General features: G+C 38.3%; 1 protein-coding gene across 1 annotated transcript in view; it reads right to left on the reverse strand.

Annotated features, from left to right (window-relative positions):
• The window catches only part of ADGRV1 (adhesion G protein-coupled receptor V1), a 597,511-nt gene that overhangs the window by 441,629 nt on the left and 138,867 nt on the right, over positions 1 to 17,015 (reverse strand). Inside the window, exons 38-42 of the mRNA XM_032156840.2 lie at positions 15,891 to 16,054; positions 7,355 to 7,448; positions 5,209 to 5,287; positions 4,948 to 5,086; positions 3,838 to 3,979 (exon numbers count right to left, since the gene is read on the reverse strand). Coding sequence (XP_032012731.1) covers positions 3,838 to 3,979; positions 4,948 to 5,086; positions 5,209 to 5,287; positions 7,355 to 7,448; positions 15,891 to 16,054 — 618 coding nt within the window. The remainder of the gene's footprint in view (positions 1 to 3,837; positions 3,980 to 4,947; positions 5,087 to 5,208; positions 5,288 to 7,354; positions 7,449 to 15,890; positions 16,055 to 17,015) is intronic.

Raw genomic sequence — 17,015 nt, forward strand, 5'->3', positions numbered from 1 at the left:
AAGAGAAAATATTAGAACTATAGTAAGAACACAAAGCAAGCTGAGTAACCTTCACAAATCAAGAGTGTTCTATTTTTTACTGTCACTTATATTAATAATAATTACAACTAATACTATTAAGAACTTACTAATTGCTTAACCTACATTAACTCTTTTAATTCTCACAATAACCCTATGATATTCATTATATTATTAGTCTCATTTTACAGAATCTATGATTGAAGCACATTCAGGTAATTTGAAGAAGTTTACAAGCTGGGAAGTGGCAGACCTGGTGCACAAAATCAAGAAGTCTGCTTCAGATCATACATTCTTAAAGACTATTATAATATCTCTAAAGATCAGCTATTTAAAAAAAAAAGAAAAGTAGACCTTATTCACAATAGCAACAATACTTAGAAATTAGCCTAATGTAGGCCAGGCACGGTGGCTCATGCTTGTAATCCCAGCACTTTGGGAGGCCGAGGCGGGTGGATCACGAGGTCAGGAGATCGAGACCACGGTGAAACCCCGTCTCTACTAAAAAAATACAAAAAATTAGCCGGGCGTGGTGGCGGGCGCCTGTAGTCCCAGCTACTCGGAGAGGCTGAGGCAGGAGAATGGCGTGAACCCGGGAGGCGGAGCTTGCAGTGAGCCGAGATCGCGCCACTGCACTCCAGCCTGGGTGCCCGGGTGACACAGTGAGACTCTGTCTCAAAAAAAAAAAAAAAAAAAGAAATTAGCCTAATGTAAAAACTATAAAACCTATATGAAGAAAATCACAAAATTTTAATGTATAACTGTGGCAGACACTGTCAGCACCTCCCTTTCACCCACTCTAAAGTCACCTGCAGCAGTTCCTATTTGCTCAGTGGTCTCTTTCTACCTGAAGACAGCATCAGCCCATGCAGGAGTAAGGTCAGAACTGTTGCAAATTTAACACCCAAGAGCAACTCTCAAATGATCAGAAATAGGAGCTGGTGAATGAACAGCCCAGATTTCTTTCCTTGTCATGAGACAGTCCTAAGCTTCATTCAATCCAGTGTCTAAGAGGAACACCAGCAGGACTGGGTGTCAGTTGCCCACAGCAGTACTGCTCATTAGGACATCATCTATCAGCTTTCCTCTCTCTCACCTCCTCATTTCTCATCAGGCCTCCAGAGATCACCTCTCAAATAAACTAAATCCTTGTCCAAATCCTTGTCTTATAGTTTGGTTTTGAGCGAACACAAGGGCAGGCAATGGTATAAAAGATCTAAATTACTGGAGAGGCATTTTATATTTCTAAATCAGAAAACTCAATATTATAGTGATGTCAAATCCATCCAAATTAATCCATAATTTTAATTCAACTCCAGTCAAAATTGTTTGTTTTATAGATCTCAGCTTGAATCTAATGTTCATATGAAAGAGACTTTTTAAGGAATAGGTGAGATAATTTAGAGAAAAAAAAAGAAAAATATTTGGCCTGAAAAACTATCAAAATGTACTTCAAGGCTATGATAAATAAAACAGTATGCTATTAACACATAAATAGGCAAATAGAACAAAACAGAGTCCAGGAAAATGATAGGTAGATGGATAGATAGAAGGGTAGATATTTCATGTTGAAAATTAATGGCTAATGGATGTTTCTCTGTACGATATTAGGGTATTATTTTCTACATTTTAGAAGAAAAATGAAGTTGTATCCTTGCCTCACACACCACCAATGAATAAATTCCTTATATGTGCAATAATGTAACTATAAATCAAAACAATGAAAATAGTAGAAAAATATAGTAAAATATTTTTAGCATTTGGGTGAAAAGACCTAAGTAAGTAGGATTTAAAAGCATATCAGAAAATATTTGATATTTTAAATTAAAAAAAATTTTATAATAACAGACATTATAATAAAAGATAAATGACAGACTGGGAGAAATATCTGCAATATATTTAAGAGGCGAAGGGTTGAATTCAAAATATATAACTATTCCTACAAACCAGTAAAGCAAAAACCACAGGAAAGTACATAAGGGATATGAAAAACAGGATCACAAAGTAAAAAAAAAAAAAAAAACCAGTGTCAAGCTCACTAACAAACAGGAAAATGAAAGAAAAAAATGCACGATAATGTATACTACAACCACATATTTTTCAGTCATTAGAAATGGCATATAAAAATTTAAAGACTAAAGAAATTGCTGGTAAGGATATGGAGAAACTATCGTATATGTATACATTGAAATGTAACTAACACAGAAGGCAGTGGATGAGTCCTTTCACTCAACATGCACTGTACTCAACAGATAATCTTAATTATCCACGTATACAGAGATTTATGTAAAAGGATATTTACTGAAACTTTATAAGGGTTTGGAAATAGTCTCAAGGTCAATCAATGGGGCATGGTTTAAGAAATGACTCACTGTCAAAGCTCTGTTATTGCTCTGAGGAATTTTTTAATCTTTAAAAATAGAAAATTACAAATATAAAGTAACCTTGAGAGAGTCCAATAATATATTCCTTTCTCCTACTTATGGAGGTGGGCATGTAACCTATGTAATTTCAATCAGATTTTTATGAGGACCTTATAGGAATGCATGAATTTGAATACTCTCTCTTTCCTGTTATATGAAATGCAGAAGAATGGTCCTGATCACCATCTTATGACAATGAATAACGTTAGCTTTGCAATGAAGCCAATATTCCAAAAGGCAAAGAAAAGAGACAGAAAACTTCAGGATCTCTGGCAGCATTAAGTCCTGCTCCTGCCTCATCTAAAGCCATATGTTGCTGTACCCTCAGGTTAAATAAACCAAGAAATTGTATGTGTTTAAATCCATTTGCATTGGGTTTTCTGTTATTTGTACATAGACTATTCTCAACCAACACATGGTATCCATTCATACAACCCTTTACCAACCCACTATGTTCTACAAGAAAATGATTTGATCTCAAACATATACTCTTTGAACTTGAAACAACAGCCACAGCCTCAAAAAAAAAAAAAAAGGCTTCTGGGGACTTAGAAATATCAATGTATTTTATCAAAACAGCAAGAAAAGTAAAAATCAATCCTTGGGTTACTCAGAATTCTTGTATATTTTCAACTACAAATCAAATTTCTCCATAAAGGCCAATAATTTAGTAACGCAAATATTCATCAAACTTTGAAATTTTTTTTAAAAAAACCAGCTCAGCCACTGACTAAAACAGGAGTTTGAAGGGTCAGTCAGCATTCAATCCTTGAAATTCATTTGGCTTGTCTATCATCAGAAGGAACGGAAGTGACTTTTTAAGAGCCCTTCCAACCCTCAAGTTCTGTATGTTCCCGAGTTTTCTCCTTTGTCTCTTTCTTACCTTCTCTAAACAGTCAGCAAAATGCCTATCAAGCAATGGAGTAGGATGACTCTTAGCAACAATATCAAACTGTTCCAACCAAAGAATTATGGCTCCCATAATCTGTCTGAAGTATCAGTATACCTCAACACTATGCGAAAATACTAGAGAGTAGATGACACTAAAGGAACTAACTTTGTAATTCCTTCTATTGCTAAGTAGGAAACCAGAACAAAATTCAAATTCCAAAGGAAAGACATCTACAAATTAAATAATCCTACAATAACTGAGGAAATAATATTATCTGTAGTATCAACCTACTTTGTCTTTTACATACATGCATATATACACCAACATACACAAGCAAGAGGCACTGTTACACAGACACAGGAATTCTGAAATGCTCTAACTTAAAATCATTCTCATTGTAAGCACAGAAAACCACCAAGACTTTCTAATTCCTTTACATCTTCCCCCATATTAAGGAACCCAGCATGAAGGAGAGGAAGCTGTTTATAAGAAATTATTAATTACCTGTTGTATTTTTCCCTAGCTCTAGTCCAGGAGAAGGATTTGTTAAAATCAGCTGAAATTTTTCATCTCCTTCTGGAATGTCATCATCAAGAATCATGATATTGACATTTTTATACCTTTCTCCATCAGCAAAATGAAGAATCTGGTCAAAAACGTAAAAGCAGAACGTATTATATTTATATACACTGTGAGTTTCTATAGAATGTTTGGAAAGAAATACAATACAGTTGTGAATGTAAAGAATACGCTATTTTACATTGAATTTTGTTTCCTTATATTTTGGTTTATATCTTTTTATTTAAATTGGCAACATTAAGCTTAGAAAGTAAAAATTATGAGGGGGCTGGGCGCAGTGGCTCACGCCTGTAATCCCAGCACTATGTGAGGCCGAGGCAGGCTGATCACTTGAGGCCAGGAGTTTGAGACCAGCCTGGCCAACATGGTGAAATACACTAAAAATATAAAATACACTAAAAATACAAAAAAAAATTAGCCAGGCATGATGGTGGCCACCTGTAATCCCAGCTACTCGGGAGGCTGAGGCAGGAGAATTGCTTGAACCTGGGAGATGGAGGTTGCAGTGAGCCGAGATCGCACCACTGCACTCCAACCTGAGTGACAGAGCGAGACTCTGTCTCCAAAAAAATTATAGGGGAAGAGAAGAAAGTAAACATTTGGCTAAGAAATAAAAGGCATGAAGAGACCAAGTAAAAGTATTTTAAAACACTAAACGTGTTTCAGTGAGCAAAAACAAAGAAATGAAAGAGTTAAAATTTTCGAGAAGTGTAAGAAACATTCCGGGAAGATTATCTAATGATATAAATTCTTTAATATTGCAGCTTGTATTCTCTAGTATCAAATACTGTAATGAAATAGTTAATACATACAGAATAATATTTAGAATAGTAATGAAAATTCAATTTATACTTACTAAAATAGTTAAAGGAACTATTTTACCATGTGGAAATCTTCTGTCCTAATTTACTGTGAAATATACAATGGTTTTTAATAATAATTTATTTATATGGGAACTAAATCACTGTAATTCTCAAGGAATAATGATTATAAAATAATTTGTAAAAGTCATCTGTGATAGATTTTGAAACCCACCATTGGGGTGAAGATATAATCCAGCCCCACTTGTGCTTCCAAATTCTGAGCATACACAAATAAGGAAACACGGCCAAGAGGTTCCCTGCTCCTCTGGGCTACCAGTGTTAAACTTCCATGGGTTTCATTTACTTCAAACCTATAATATAGTAAAAAAAACAAAGACAAAAAAACATTAATTTTTCCCTTCTAAAATTTTATTTGGTAGATAGTAAATAATATGAAACCCAGAAGAGGGCTCTCACGCAGCCTTGGCCTTACCTGCTTTGTTGCCATTCAATTACACCTCGGGCCCCATCATTGGCATCGATAAGAACTTGTGCAGTCAAACCTTCTGAATCTAAAAAAACATAGAAGCATATCTTAAAATACATATAAATGATTAAAAATATTTTTGATATAGGACTTAAAGACAGTACCTTTGAAATTATATAATTCATAATATACAGGTATTATCAACATTACTCAAAAGATGTTTAAGAAAATAAAGAGACAATGCTTATCACATCTGAATAAGGATACTTCTGGCTAACAAGAGCCACTGATTTATAGAAATTTAATCAACTGAGAACAGTATAAAATAATAAACAACTGAGATTACTATTTTGTTTCTATTATTTTAATTAGTCAAAACATATTTGGCATCTCTATTCTATAATATCACTATTTTAGGAGGAAAGGAAAATGGGGACAGTTGGAAGGAGTAGAAAGAGGAAAAAAATGAAAAATAAATGAAAAGAGAAGTGCAAGGAAAGGTACAGAGAAAAGAGAGGTGTGCAAAAGAGACACAGAGAGACATGGATACAAACAGAAGTACAGACACATGGGAAAGATGGGGAAAAAGTCTGGTGAAGTCAAGAGAGATTAATATCAAAGTAAACTTATCTTCTCTTTTTATTTTTATTCTATCCACCAAACTTAGTATGTTACCAATACCTTAAAACATTAACTAACTCTGCTTCTGGTTGGCTTTTCGGTTTCAGTCTTAAAATATTACTAACCCTGCTCCTGGACTAGTCTTAAAATATTAACTAATCCTGCTCCTGATTGGTTTTTTGGTTTGGTTTTGATTTTTGTTTTTAATACTTTGTTCTTTACCTTTTAAATTTCAGAGGTGCTACCTTAGTCTAGGACACTTATGGTAGCTGCCTGGATGGGGAAAGGGTAGGGAGAGTGTAATTCTCTGCAGAGTGAAAAGAACAACACTGTCCAGGAAAGCATATAAAATCAGGGTTTGCGTCCATCAGACAAGAGGCTAAAAAGCAGAGATTCTAAAATCAGACCACACCATTGAAGTCAGCTCTACCACTCTCTAGCTGTGTGATTTGGGGCATATTACACAGCTTCTCTTAGCCTAAGCTACCTCATCTGTAAAATGAGAAGATGTAAGTAATGACATTACTAAGGTACAAAGCACTTGAAATAGGAGCATTAGAAACCACTCAAGAGAAGTTAACTATTCAAATTATCTCAGTAAGAGGATGAAAGAAATATGAATTGTTTCGTTAGTTGTCTTAGTGTGAATAATATCTCGTAATAATACTTGATGTAAACAGCCTACTCATTGGAATCATCTATTTCTTTAGTAAAAGAACTCAAACTATTCAAACAATAGGTTAGAAACTGATTATTTCCTTTCAATATTTTCAAAGTTATCACAGTGAGCTTCAGAAATGAATGAGGAATGCCTGTTTCCCAGGCCACTGCTCCTGGCCATGCTTCTCTTCCTTTAATCCAAATTAACTTTCCCCTGTCCAGCACCCCTTCTAATCAACTCAGCACCACCCTCTACTGGGCCATCACACCCACAGGCTTCAGACAAAATTTCCCAGTAGTAAATGTCCACACTGAAAGAGAAGTTTGTGTTTAAACATAGGAATACATCTTTTCAAAGGAATCTAGATAAGTTTGTACCAAGGTTCAGGTTTTACCTTTCAGTCTGTAATGAATTAACTGAGTCTTTTCTAAAAGCATGAAAAGAAAAAGATAAAAGGTCAAAAAAGAAGCAGAGAACACAACAAAGCAACAAAGAAGCAAACATCAGCACTGCTTAACCTGAAAGAAAATAAAAACATCTGAGAGTTTGGAGATCTACTGAAAACAGCTAATTTTAAAAGAAAATGAAAGGAAAATACCTTCCAAAGAGCTATTTTGAGGATTACAAATTTGTTTATAAAATAGTTGTAAAATTTAAAGAACATCACACAATAATTTTTAATGTCTTTACATTGTTCATTGTAAAAATTGCAATATATGAGAGTATCAAAAATAAATATAAAAGGCCATCATATTTTAACACATAGCCAAGATTAACAAAACAGCACAATGATCACTTCTGATTCAAAAACGAAGTTTCTTCATTTCATCTGAAGTGAGTTAAAAGAAACAAACAAGAAACTCCTCATACCTAGTCTGGGAGGAAATGAAGTGGAAGCAGCCATGGTAAGTTCAACATAAGTTAAATTCACCAGGAAATATTCTTCCAGCTCTGGTACATCATCCTGAAAAAATTACACTCATTACATTCCTTTAGTTATACTCTCAAAGTAATTAACCCTCAGAAACTGTTTTTAAATTAAACTGTATAATTAGTATACAGAAGATACAAAAATGCAACCATAGGTGGAGCCAAGATGGCCGAATAGGAACAGCTCTGGTCTCCAGCTCCCAGCCTGAGCGACACAGAAGACGGGTGATTTCTGCATTTCTGCTTGAGGTACCGGTTTCATCTCACTAGGGAGTGCCAAACAGTGGGTGCAGGACAGTCGGTGAGGTGCACTGTGCGTGAGCCGAAGCAGGGCGAGGCACTGCCTCACTTGGGAAGCGCAAGGGGTCAGGGAGTTCCCTTTCCTAGTCAAAGAAAGGGGTAACAGATGGCACCTGGAATATCGGGTCAGTCCCACCCCAATACTGCGCTTTTCCAACGGGCCTGGAAAATGGCACACCAGGAGATTGTGTCCCGCACCTGGCTCGGAGGGTCCCATGCCCACGGAGTCTCGCTGATTGCTAGCACAGCAGTCTGAGATCAAGCTGCAAGGTGGCAGCGAGGCTGGGGGAGGGGCGCCCGCCATTGCCCAGGCTTGCTTAGGTAAACAAAGCAGCCAGGAAGCTCGAACTGGGTGGAGCCCACCACAGCTCAAGGAGGCCTGCCTGACTCTGTAGGCTCCACCTCTGGGGGCAGGGCACAGACAAACAAAAACTCAGCAAGAACCTCCACAGACTTAAATGTCCCTGTCTGACTGACAGCTTTGAAGAGAGTAGTGGTTCTCCCAGCACGCAGCTGGAGATCTGAGAACGGACAGACTGCCTCCTAAAGTGGGTCCCTCACCCCTGAGCAGCCTAACTGGGAGGCACCCCCCCAGTAGGGACAGACTGACACCTCAATCGGCCGGGTACTCCTCTGAGACAAAACTTCCAGAGGAACTATCAGACAGCTGAATTTGTGGTCTCACGAAAATCCGCTGTTCTGCAGCCACCGCTGCTGACACCCAGCCAAACAGGGTCTGGAGTGGACCTCTAGTAAACTCCAACAGACCTGCAGCTGAGGGTCCTGCCTGGTAGAAGGAAAACTAACAAACAGAAAGGACATCCACACCAAAAACCCATCTGTACATCACCATCATCAAAGACCAAAAGTAGATAAAACCACAAAGATGGGGAAAAAACAGAACAGAAAAACTGGAAACTCTAAAAAGCAGAGCACCTCTCCTCCTCCAAAGGAATGCAGTTCCTCACCAGCAACGGAACAAAGCTGGATGGAGGATGACTTTGACGAGTTGAGAGAAGAAGGCTTCAGACGATCAAACTACTCTGAGCTACGGGAGGAAATTCAAAACAATAGCAAAGAAGTTAAAAACTTTGAAAAAATATTAGAAGAATGGATAACTAGAATAACCAATGGAGAGAAGGGCTTAAAGGAGCTGATGGAGCTGAAAGCCAAGTTTCGAGAACTACGCGAAGATTGCAGAAGCCTCAGTAGCAGATGCGATCAACTGGAAGAAAGGGTATTGCTGATGGAAGATGAAATGAATGAAATGAAGCAAAAAGGGAAGTTCAGAGAAAAAAGAATAAAAAGAAATGAACAAAGCCTCCAAGAAATTTGGGACTATGTGAAAAGACCAAACTTACGTCTGATTGGTGTACCTGAAAATGACGGGGAGAATGGAACCAAGTTGGAAAACACTCTGCAACATATTATCCAGGAGAACTTCCCCAATCTAGCAAGGCAGGCCAACATTCAGATTCAGGAAATACAAAGAATGCCACAAAGATACTCCTCGAGAAGAGCAACTCCAAGACACATAATTGTCACATTCACCAAAGTTGAAGTGAAGGAAAAAATGTTAAGGGCAGCCAGAGAGAAAGGTCGGGTTACCCACAAAGGGAAGCCCATCAGACTAACAGCTGATCTCTCGGCAGAAACTCTACAAGCCAGAAGAGAGTGGGGGCCGATATTCAACATTCTTAAAGAAAAGAATTTTCAACCCAGAATTTCATATCCAGCCCAACTAAGCTTCATAAGTGAAGGAGAAATAAAATACTTTACAGACAAGCAAATGCTGAGTGATTTTGTCACCACCAGGCCTGCCCTAAAAGAGCTCCTGAAGGAAGCACTAAACATGGAAAGGAACAACCGGTACCAGCCACTGCAAAAACATGCCAAATTGTAAAGACCATCGAGGCTAGGAAGAAACTGCATCAACTAATGAGCAAAATAACCAACTAATATCATATTGACAGGATCAGATTCACACATAACAATATTAACGTTAAATGTAAATGGGCTAACTGCTCCAATTAAAAGACACAAACTGGCAAACTGGATAAGGAGTCAGGACCCATCAGTGTGCTGTATTCAGGAAACCCATCTCACGTGCAGAGACATACATAGACTCAAAATAAAGGGATGGAGGAAGATCTATCAAGCAAATGGAAAACAAAAAAAGGCAGGGGTTGCAATCCTAGTCTCTGATAAAATAGACTTTAAACCAACAAAGATCAAAAGAGACAAAGAAGGCCATTACATAATGGTAAAGGGATCAATTCAACAAGAAGAGCTAACTATCCTAAATATATATGCACCCAACACAGGAGCACCCAGATTCATAAAGCAAGTCCCGAGTGACCTACGAAGGGACTTAAACTTCCACACAATAATAATGGGAGATTTTAACACCCCACTGTCAACATTAGACAGATCAAAGAGACAGAAAGTTAACAAGGATATCCAGGAATTGAACTCAGCTCTACATAAAGTGGACCTAATAGACATCTACAGAACTCTCCACCCCAAATCAACAGAATATACATTTTTTTCAGCACCACACCAAACCTATTCCAAAATTGACCACATAGTTGGAAGTAAAGCTCTCCTCAGCAAATGTAAAAGAACAGAAATTATAACAAACTGTCTCTCAGACCACAGTGCAATCAAACTAGAACTCAGGATTAAGAAACTCACTCAAAACCGCTCAACTACATGGAAACTGAACAACCTGCTCCTGAATGACTGTTGGGTACATAATGAAATGAAGGCAGAAATAAAGATGTTCTTTGAAACCAACGAGAACAAAGACACAACATACCAGAATCTCTGGGACACGTTCAAAGCAGTGTGTAGAGGGAAATTTATAGCACTAAATGCCCACAAGAGAAAGCAGGAAAGATCCAAAATTGACACCCTAACATCACAATTAAAAGAACTAGAAAAGCAAGAGCAAACACATTCAAAAGCTAGCAGAAGGCTAGAAATAACTAAAATCAGAGCAGAACTGAAGGAAATAGAGACACAAAAAACCCTTCAAAAAATTAATGAATCCAGGAGCTGGTTTTTTGAAAAGATCAGCAAAATTGATAGACCGCTAGCAAGACTAATAAAGAAGAAAAGAGAGAAGAATCAAATAGATGCAATAAAAAATGAAAAAGGGGATATCACCACCGATCCCACAGAAATACAATCTACCATCAGAGAATACTACAAACACCTCTATGCAAATAAACTAGAAAATCTAGAAGAAATGGATAAATTCCTTGACAAATACACCCTTCCAAGACTAAATCAGGAAGAAGTTGAATCTCTGAATAGACCAATAACAGGTTCTGAAATTGTGGCAATAATCAATAGCTCACCAACCAAAAAGAGCCCAGGGCCTGATGGATTCACAGCTGAATTCTACCAGAGGTACAAGGAGGAACTGGTACCATTCCTTCTGAAACTATTCCAATCGATAGAAAAAGAGGGAATCCTCCCTAACACATTTTATGAAGCCAGCATCGTCCTGATACCAAAGCCTGGCAGAGACATAACCAAAAAAGAGAATTTCAGACCAATATCCTTGATGAACATTGATGCAAAAATCCTCAATAAAATACTGGCAAACCGAATCCAGCAGCACATCAAAAAGCTTATCCACCATAATCAAGTGGGCTTCATCCCTGGGATGCAAGGCTGGTTCAACATATGCAAATCAATAAATGTAATCCAGCATATAAACAGAACCAAAGACAAAAACCACATGATTATCTCAATAGATGCAGAAAAGGCCTTTGACAAAATTCAACAACCCTTCATGCTAAAAACTCTCAATAAATTAGGTATTGATGGGACATATCTCAAAATCATAAGAGCTATCTACGACAAACCCACAGCCAATATCATACTGAATGGGCAAAAACTGGAAGCATTCCCTTTGAAAGCTGGCACAAGACAGGGATGCCCTCTCTCACCGCTCCTATTCAACATAGTGCTGGAAGTTCTGGCCAGAGCAATCAGGCAGGAGAAGGAAATAAAGAGTATTCAATTAGGAAAAGAGGAAGTCAAATTGTCCCTGTTTGCAGATGACATGATTGTATATCTAGAAAACCCCATTGTCTCAGCCCAAAATCTCCTTAAGCTGATTAGCAACTTCAGCAAAGTCTCAGGATACAAAATCAATGTACAAAAATCACAAGCATTCTTGTACACCAATCACAGACAAACTGAGAGCCAAATCATGAGTGAACTCCCATTCACAATTGCTTCAAAGAGAATAAAATACCTAGGAATCCAACTTACAAGGGATGTGAAGGACTTCTTCAAGGAGAACTACAAACCACTGCTCAATGAAATAAAAGAGGATACAAATAAATGGAAGAACATTCCATGCTCATGGGTTGGAAGAATCAATATCGTGAAAATGGCCATACTGCCCAAGGTAATTTATAGATTCAATGCCATCCCCATCAAGCTACCAATGACTTTCTTCACAGAATTGGAAAAAACTACTCTAAAGTTCATATGGAACCAAAAAAGAGCCCGCATCACCAAGTCAATCCTAAGCCAAAAGAACAAAGCTGGAGGCATCACGCTACCTGACTTCAAACTATACTACAAGGCTACAGTAACCAAAACAGCATGGTACTGGTACCACAACAGAGACATAGATCAATGGAACAGAACAGAGCCCTCAGAAATGATGCCACATATCTACAACTATCTGATCTTTGACAAACCTGACCAAAACAAGAAATGGGGAAAGGATTCCCTATTTAATAAATGGTGCTAGGAAAACTGGCTAGCCATATGTAGAAAGCTGAAACTGGATCCCTTCCTTACACCTTATACAAAAATTAATTCAAGATGGATTAAAGACTTAAATGTTAGACCTAAAACCATTAAAATCCTACAAGAAAACCTAGGCAATACCATTCAGGACATAGGCGTGGGCAAGGACTTCATGTCTAAAACACCAAAAGCAATGGCAACAAAAGCCAACATTGACAAATGGGATCTAATTAAACTAAAGAGCTTCTGCACAGCAACAGAAACTACCATCAGAGTGAACAGGCAACCTACAGAATGGGAGAAAATTTTTGCAACCTACTCATCTGACAAAGGGCTAATATCCAGAATCTACAATGAACTCAAACAAATTTACAAGAAAAAAACAAACAACCCCATCAAAAAGTGGGCAAAGGACATGAACAGACACTTCTCAAAAGAAGACATTTATGCAGCCAAAAAACACATGAAAAAATGCTCATCATCACTGGCCATCAGAGAAATGCAAATCAAAACCACAATCAGATACCATCTCACACCAGTTAGAATGGCCATCATTAAAAAAAATCAGGAAACAACAGGTGCTGGAGAGGATGTGGAGAAATAGGAACACTTTTACACTGTTGGTGGGACTGTAAACTAGTTCAACCATTGTGGAAGTCAGTGTGGCGATTCCTCAGGGATCTAGAACTAGAAATACCATTTGACCCAGCCATCCCATTACTGGGTATATACCCAAAGGAGTATAAATCATGCTGCTATAAAGACACATGCACACGTATGTTTATTGCGGCACTATTCACAATATCAAAGAGTTGGAACCAACCCAAATGTCCAACAACGATAGACTGGATTAAGAAAATGTGGCACATATACACCATGGAATACTATGCAGCCATAAAAAATGATGAGTTCATGTCCTTTGTAGGGACATGGATGAAACTGGAAAACATCATTCTCAGTAAACTATCGCAAGGACAAAAAACCAAACACCGCATGTTCTCACTCATAGGTGGGAATTGAACAATGAGAACTCATGGACACAGGAAGGGGAACATCACACTACAGGGACTGTTGTGGGGTTGAGGGAGGGGGGAGGGACAGCATTAGGAGATATACCTAATGCTAAATGACGAGTTAATGGGTGCAGGAAATCAACATGGCACATGGATACATATGTAACAAACCTGCACATTGTGCACATGTACCCTAAAACCTAAAGTATAATAAAAAAAAAAACCTAAAAAAAAAAAGAATATAAAAAAAAATGCAACCATAAAGTAGACAGATGTAAATTAGAAAAAATAAACATAAAAGTATTAAACTTATACTTGGTTGTACAGGAAGTAATTAGGTTGACCCACATGAAACCACTTAAATATTTTAACATTTTTAATCTAGATTTATATAACATGTAAACCAATTATATAAATATATAAGCCTAATTATTTTAAACATAATATGAACAAACATTTTAAATCACCTTAATATCCAGTGTGTAGAAGGAGGAATAGAATACCATGAAAAAAGAAAGACTCTGCAGTTCAAGGAGGCCTAGTACCAAATTTTATAATTTTAAGTAAGTTACTTAAATTTTAGGACTCCAATTCTACTATCTCTATAATGAGGCAATAATAGCTCTTTTGGGCAGGAGATTGTAATAATGATTACAAATCATACGTGTAGAGTGGCCTAGAGAAAATGCTTTAAAATTAATAGCTATTATTATTAATCACCAGTCCACATAATAGCAATGAAAATAAGGCAGGTACCAAAAACATAAGGATTAGCAAAATCCATGTCAAGAGTGATCAGCCAGCCATCAATATTTACAAAGAAACACAATGTGTGTGTATATTTATGCATATATAATGTCAGTACACACTCACTAACATATGCTTTTCTCCTGACTTTATTTAATGGAGTCATGTTTCCATGTGAAAATATAAGTGAAAATCATGGTCTCTAGATTGTCTTATGTAATATATGGACCAACATGAGTTACAAGGTCAGTGACATAGAAGGACTGCTGTGCCTACTCTTACTGTCCCCCATCCCCCATGCAATACCTCCTCCCTACCACTCCCCAGGGCAGCTTGCTCCTACATGCATAGGCCTGCAGTCTCTTAATCTAGTGCTACTTAGCAAGCAGAAAAGGTTGCAAAGATCTAAGATGAAATAAAGGTGGAACCAAAAACCCCATGTTCAAAAAAATCTAGACTCCTCAGAGAAAATAAGGGTGACTGTGTATTCTCTGCTTTAAAAACTAACATATCTAAGGAATAATCAATCCATTTATTTATATTTTTATTAATAGAGTATACATTTGAAAGATAACTTACTTGAAAGCTTTATCAAATCTCGTGTTATATCCCATATACTGACATAATATTACCTTTAATTTTACAGCTTTGGAATTTTTATACTGTTATATTAGGTCACAGTGCCACAGTAATCAACAAAATAAGTTACTGACTTCAGTTGGTAGATGGTTTACACCACTTATAATTTTGTAAAAGTACAAGCCTCCAAGATAATAAAATACATTTTAAAATAGAACTCCCAAAATACATAGTAATTTAAAAATATTTTTTCAACTGCAATATTCATGCTTTCTCCCTCTTTCCCTTCCCCTGTCCTACACACCATCTCCTACTCCCTCCATGAGTACCATTTTTATAAACCTCTTGGAAATGTATTTAGGTAACTGAGTCCCAAAACAACATGAGATTCCACAATATGAAAAATTCTTTAAAATGTAATTTCAATCACTAATGATTATGTTAAGCTTAACGTAACCATAATCGTATTTTGTGCCATCTGCCTCTAGTGAGTTTCTCCCTATCTCTAATTTAACCGGTCCTACTACCAACAAAGATTCTGACATACATGGATTTTCTGGTCCAAAGAATCCTTTGGAGTAATCAAAATACTCCTTGAAACCTCTTAGGTCTATGGCATCTCAAAGGGGACTGCCCTAAGAAAATTCTTTATCACAGACATGTCTATAATAAAATACGTAACAGCAGGCCTGTCTATCTAAACAAGAACAGATTAAAAAAACAAACAACAACAAAATCAAGAAAAGAAATAAGATGATTTAAAGGTACCAGTGGGGGGAACAAGCAGAAAAGAATTCACCAAGTTTCTGGTATTATAATTGTAGAGTGTCCAAACCTGATATTAAATTCAGAGTAATTTTTTTTTTTTTTTACTAATAGAAAAAACTCAGGTAAACTTAGTTTTCATGAAACTTGATGTCTTAAAATGCAAAGTTACTAGAAGTGTCTTACTAAATGTTACTTCTTATATGTTATAGATAGACTCTTCCATCAATTTCTACCTTCTATGTAGTTACTTCAGGTTCAATACAATAATAAGGAAAAATATATAAGAGTTTTACCTCAAGAATGGTAATGTTGATGGCTGCCGCTGTTTTCCCTTCTTCTAAAATCAGAAAGCCAATGACAGGGACAAAATCAACTTCTGGCTCTGCTAGGTTTCCTACTGTTTGGTTCTTCAGACTCAGGATTCCAGGAACCGTGGTATATGTGACATTGATAGCTCCTAATTGAATAGGTTGCAAAAATGTTTTATAATTATCTAAATGTTTACAATAATATCCCATTGTGAGTTTTTTGCCTTTCCTAAAAGCACCTTCAGTAACTAGTATTATTGGTCCCAATTCCTCACCCCTTCCTATATCCATAATTTTTACCATGTGATGGATCATGGGTGTCTCATTGTGGGAAAAGCGTATTTCCCCGCCTCTAGACTTTAAATTTGGATATGTGACTTGTTTTGGCCAATAGAACAAGATAAAAATGATGATGTGCTGGTTCTAACCCTAGACCTCAGAGGGCCTTACACATTTTTGAGAGGTGACAGCATGCTGGCAGTCCTCACAGCCCTCGCTCGCTCTCGGCACCTCCTCTGCCTGGGCTCCCACTTTGGTGGCACTTGAGGAGCCCTTCAGCCCACTGGGGCACTGTGAGAGCTCCTTTCTGGGCTGGCCTAGGCGGGAGCCGGCTCCCTCAGCTTGCAGGGAGGTGTGGAGGGAAAGGCGCGAGCGGGAACCGGGGCTGTGCGCGGGGCTTGCGGGCCGGCTGGAGTTCCGGGTGGGCGTGGGCTTGGCGGGCCCCCCCCACTCGGAGCAGCCCGCCGGCCCTGCTGGCCCTGGACAATGAGGGGCTTAGCACCCAGGCCAGCGGCTGCGGAGGGTGTGCTGGGTCCCCCAACAGTGCCGACCCACGGGCACTGCGCTCCATTTCTCACCGGACCTTAGCTGCCTTCCCGCGGGGCAGGGCTCGGGACCTGCAGCCCGCCATGTCTGAGCCTCCCACACCCTCCATGGGCTCCTGGGCGGCCCGAGCCTCCCGGACGAGAGCTACCCCCTGCTCCACGGCCCCCAGTCCCATCGACCATCCAAGGGCTGAGAAGTGCGAGCGCACAGCATGGGACGGGCAGGCAGCTCCACTTGCAGCCCCTGTGTGGGATCCACTGGGTGAAGCCAGCTGGGCTCCTGAGT

The sequence above is a fragment of the Hylobates moloch genome, unplaced genomic scaffold (assembly GCF_009828535.3).
Source record: "Hylobates moloch isolate HMO894 unplaced genomic scaffold, HMol_V3 SCAFFOLD_6, whole genome shotgun sequence".
In the NCBI taxonomy this organism is placed as follows: domain Eukaryota; kingdom Metazoa; phylum Chordata; class Mammalia; order Primates; family Hylobatidae; genus Hylobates; species Hylobates moloch.